This window comes from Mastomys coucha, chromosome X, assembly GCF_008632895.1.
Source record: "Mastomys coucha isolate ucsf_1 chromosome X, UCSF_Mcou_1, whole genome shotgun sequence".
NCBI lineage: Eukaryota > Metazoa > Chordata > Mammalia > Rodentia > Muridae > Mastomys > Mastomys coucha.
Window position 1 is genome coordinate 101,763,018 of NC_045030.1, and position 4,730 is coordinate 101,767,747.

Genomic DNA, 4,730 nt, shown 5'->3' on the forward strand with positions numbered 1-4,730 from the left:
AAAAAAAAAAAAAAAAAAAAAAAAAAAAAAAGGTTTTCCCTTTAGAATCTGGAAAATGTCCTGTTAAATGTACTTTCTCTTAGTGTTTTCCTTCATTTTCTGGCGTTTTCAAATACATTAGATAACTCGACCTACTCCCTTTATTTAGCATTTTTTTTTTTTTGAGACTATTACAGAGATATGAAACCTGGCTCCATCTGGGGTTAGGTATAAAATTCTTTAGAAAATGTGTTTAGATGTGGTTCATATCTATAATCCCAGCACTTGGGAGGCTGAAGCAGGAGGGGTGTCCCAGTTTACAGCATGAATCCTTGCCAACTTCTCATTTCCTGTCTAAAGTACTATAGTTGTCCAGTCTTATCCCTAATTAGTTTCTCATGCCAATATCAGGTGTAGAGCTCATGTTTGTTAGGGTATGGCCTCATTAACAATAACTTTCTTCTTTACCCAGATTTCCTCGGCCTGTGACTGTGGAGCCTATGGACCAATTAGATGATGAAGAGGGACTTCCAGAGAAGCTGGTTATAAAAAACCAGCAATTTCACAAGTGTGTGGTCCAGTAGTTGACTTTTTTACATTTCTGGGGTAGGGGTGGGGGTGTGTGTTTATATGTGTGGTGCTGGTAGTTGAACCCAGACCCTTAATATATTTGACTATACTTAATCCCTTAGTTATTTTTCTGTTCTTGAAACTTAAAGGGGTAATTAAAAGAGGCATGTCTTTGCTGTATATATGTATTCACTTGACCTTTAGAAAAGAATGATTCTATGGAATCTTGAACAAAAGTATTACCATACATGCATGCTATGTGTTGTCTATAATAGGGAGAGAGAACAGCCACCCAGATTTGCACAACCTGGGTCCTTTGAGTATGAGTATGCCATGCGCTGGAAGGCACTCATTGAGATGGAGAAGCAACAGCAGGATCAAGTGGACCGGAACATCAAGGAGGCTCGTGAGAAGCTGGAGATGGAGATGGAGGCAGCACGCCATGAGCACCAGGTTATGCTAATGAGGCAGGGTGAGTAGAGGCCTGTAAGTAGGAAAAATGGAATACATATTAAATGCCAATTTTGTTCAGTAATTTTTTTTGTTCCTTAGTAGAAAATGACAAAATGTCTGCTTTTATTCCCTGAAAATGCTTTGTTTATCCTAGTAGGTAGATGAATTTGGAGATGGGTATAGAATACTGGATAAAGTCTATGAAGAAAGAAAGTTTGAGTTTACTTGCATGATGATCATTCTGGGATTATACATTGTCTTAGTTAAGGGTTCTGTTGCTGTGATAATACACCAAGCATGACCAAAAGCAATTTGAGGAGGAAAAGGTTTATTTTGTCTTAAAATTACAAGTAACTATCACTGAGAGAAGTTAAGGCAGGAACTAATGTAGGAGTTTACTAGGTTGTTACCCATGGCTTGTCTACCCACCACCCCCTTTTGTTTGGATATAGTGATATTGTTGTTTTGGGGTTTTGTTTGTAGCTTGGTTTCTCTGTGTGGCCCTGGCTATCCTGGAACTAGTTTGTAGAACAGGTTGGCCTTGTACTCAGAGATCTGCCTGCCTTTGCCTCAAGTGCTGGGATTAAACTCGTGCACCACCATGCCTGCTCATCCACCCACCATGAGCTGGCTCCTTCTACATCAGTCAAGAAAATGCACCACAGGCTTGTCCACTGACCAATCAAGGTTTCCTCTTCCAAAATGACTCTATATCTTGTGTCTTGGTTAACATCTTTGCTTTCTGGATATTTATGGGAAATTGTATATATGTAAAGAGAATACAAAAGTCTCAATCTGTTGCTAGATTTGATGAGACGTCAAGAAGAGCTTCGGAGAATGGAAGAGCTGCATAACCAAGAGGTTCAGAAACGAAAGCAGTTAGAACTTAGGTAACTTTTTTGACATTTATTTGTTTGATTGGGGCCTGGTTTCATGCCACAATGTGTGGGGGCCTTCTATCAAATGGTCCTAGGAATTAAACTTGTCATCAGCCTTGACAGCAAGTGTCTTTATGTACTTAGAGCTGCAATGGTTCTAGGAATTGCCTAAGGGCTTCCTTAAAGAGAAAGAACTCAATGCTGGTCTCTTAATTTCTTTGAATAGTGCCCTTATTCTTGGCAACCTGTACTGGCTTTTTTAGTAGGCTTGTCTCTCGTTGCCTTAATATTCTCCCTATTCAACTGGTCCACTCATTTTTCTGGAATGTCTTATCTTAAAATACCTTGATAATTCTATAGGCAGGAAGAGGAACGCCGGCGCCGTGAGGAAGAGATGCGGCGACAACAAGAAGAAATGATGCGACGACAGCAGGAAGGATTCAAGGGAACCTTCCCTGATGCGGTATATCTCCCATGTGCCTATGATGTGGTAGGCCAGTCATCATATAAGATTATGAAATGTCTGTAAGGGTACTAGGTTATGAGCAATTTTTCCTTTTAGGAAAAAAATGTTGGTAGTAGGTGAGGTAAAGTTTGGGGGAGAGCTCTTGCATTTAGGATGAAAATCTGGGACTGCTTTGTTAATTATATCCAGTGATAATAAGAGAGAAATTTGAGTACTGTAGCAGACTTTGGCTAATCCACTGCTACCCTTGTAATTAGATGGCTTACAGCTCTAAGAAGTTTACTATTTTCCCCCTGTTGCCTCTAATTTTCTAATAGAAAATTATAATCTGTTACCTGAAATCACTGTACAAATAGCAAGAGGGCATTAGTATGTCATCACTGTTTACTTCATTTGTTGTCATCAGTACATTGTAATAAAGTAACTGTTGCCTTTGACTATGTTGAGTATATATTGTTTTTCAGAGAGAACAAGAGATCCGGATGGGCCAAATGGCTATGGGAGGTAAGGACTTAAGAATTAAAAGGTAGTTATTAGAGCAACAGGTATCCAGGAACCAATGAACTGCCTGTCTATCTGCTCTTGGTTTTGTTTTTTAGGTTGGCTGGCCAGTTACTGTGATCTGCCTGTCTCTGCCTCTCAAAGCCAGGGTTAGCAAGCATGTACAGCCCTGCCCATCTCTTTTTTGTTCTTTTGAGACAGGTTCTTACTGTGTAGCCCTGGCTGTCCTGAAATTCACTATGTAGACCAGACTGGTCTTGAACTTACAGAGACCCACCTACCTCTGCTTTCTAAGTGCTGGGATTAAAAGTGAGCTACAATGCTCAGCTTTTGATGTATAGGCTGGGTTTTTAAACTCAGATTTTCATGCCTTCTTTCTCTTTATCTGTGTTATGGAGCTTCCACCTAGTCTGCTTTTTTTAAATGACATCACATTTCCAAGAACATTAGAGCTTACAGGCTGTGCATAGGGGATTGACTATATACTGAATTGTTCCCTTTGGTGGAGGAAGAGACTGTTAATCTTTCACCCTATAGTGATCATACTACTCTGCTTTAGGTGCTATGGGCATAAACAATAGAGGCGCCATGCCCCCTGCTCCTGTGCCACCTGGTACTCCAGCTCCTCCAGGACCTGCCACTATGATGCCAGATGGGACCCTTGGATTGGTAATAAGTTTCAGGGCTTCATAGCAGGAGGACCTTCTCAACCTCTGGGGTCTTAATTTTTGTGGGTATAGGTGTGTGTGTGCGGGTGTGTGTACATGTAAGTGTGGGCTAGAAGTCAGCTGCTTGTGTCATTTATTACTCAGGGACAAGCCATAACCTAGGACTTGCCAGTTAGGCTAGGCTGACTGGTCTGTGAACCCCGGGAATCCTCTGTTTTCCCCAGTGCTGCTGGCATTACTAATGCATGCCTCCATGCCTTGCCCCTTTCCCTCTTTGAGTACTCCAGCTTTCAGAACAAGCATTTTACCCAACTGAGCTATCTCCTCAGCATCTCGTACCTCTTAGTTGTTATACTTTGACTTTGGTACAGATACTGATCTTCAGGACTATTGGTATTCATAAAATGTAACCTAAGATCTTAAGGGATGGTGCAGATGATTGAAGCCAGGATGTGATACATTCTAGGCAAGTGTTGTCCCACTATTCCATATCCCTGGTCCTTTATATGTTGTTTTAACTTTGGAGTTAAACCTGTAACCTGATTGTTATAGTTGTTGCTATCCTCAGTAAACAAGTTTTTTTTTATTGTTGTTTGGGACTTTTGGGGTTTTGTTTTTTGAGGTTGAGTCTTTGTAGTCTAGACCAGCTGGCCTCAAACTCGGAATTGCTCCTGCCTCTTATCTCCCAAATGCATATACCACCATGTCTGCCCAGCAGGGGCAAGTCAAGGAAGGTTAAATATTATGATGTGAATCCAAGGGCCTTGTGGTTCATAAAGTCCAGAAATTATTCTGGTACTAGTGTCAATGGAATGAGCCAAAATAAGGTCGCTAAAGAATAATAGCCTGTTCTTCCTGGCTCAGGAAAAAGGAATTGGCTAGAACCTATCCAAACTAGAAATTTCAAATGTATGTAAAATGTGAATAGAAAGCTAAGGATGGCTGGCTGAATGGAGCCATAACTAGTAAAGCCTACTTTTCCTCTCAGGGTTCTCCACTAGAGCTCTAAACAGACTTGGTTGCCTGCTCCTAACAGTCAGGAGACTTGAATGGTTAAGTAGAAATGGCCTGTAGTGGGAAGAGCTAAGATGAGCTAGAACCTGCAGAGACAGATTCTATTGTAACATTGTTCTCTTTCTCTTTTTAAGACCCCACCAACAACCGAACGTTTTGGCCAAGCTGCTACAATGGAAGGAATTGGAGCAATTGGTGGAA

At 41.0% G+C, this 4,730-nt stretch overlaps 1 protein-coding gene across 1 annotated transcript in view; it reads left to right on the forward strand.

The window, feature by feature from the left end:
- The window catches only part of Nono (non-POU domain containing octamer binding), a 10,789-nt gene that overhangs the window by 5,034 nt on the left and 1,025 nt on the right, over positions 1 to 4,730 (forward strand). Inside the window, exons 4-10 of the mRNA XM_031368927.1 lie at positions 440 to 547; positions 825 to 1,021; positions 1,808 to 1,892; positions 2,241 to 2,370; positions 2,811 to 2,850; positions 3,407 to 3,516; positions 4,664 to 4,724. Coding sequence (XP_031224787.1) covers positions 440 to 547; positions 825 to 1,021; positions 1,808 to 1,892; positions 2,241 to 2,370; positions 2,811 to 2,850; positions 3,407 to 3,516; positions 4,664 to 4,724 — 731 coding nt within the window. The remainder of the gene's footprint in view (positions 1 to 439; positions 548 to 824; positions 1,022 to 1,807; positions 1,893 to 2,240; positions 2,371 to 2,810; positions 2,851 to 3,406; positions 3,517 to 4,663; positions 4,725 to 4,730) is intronic.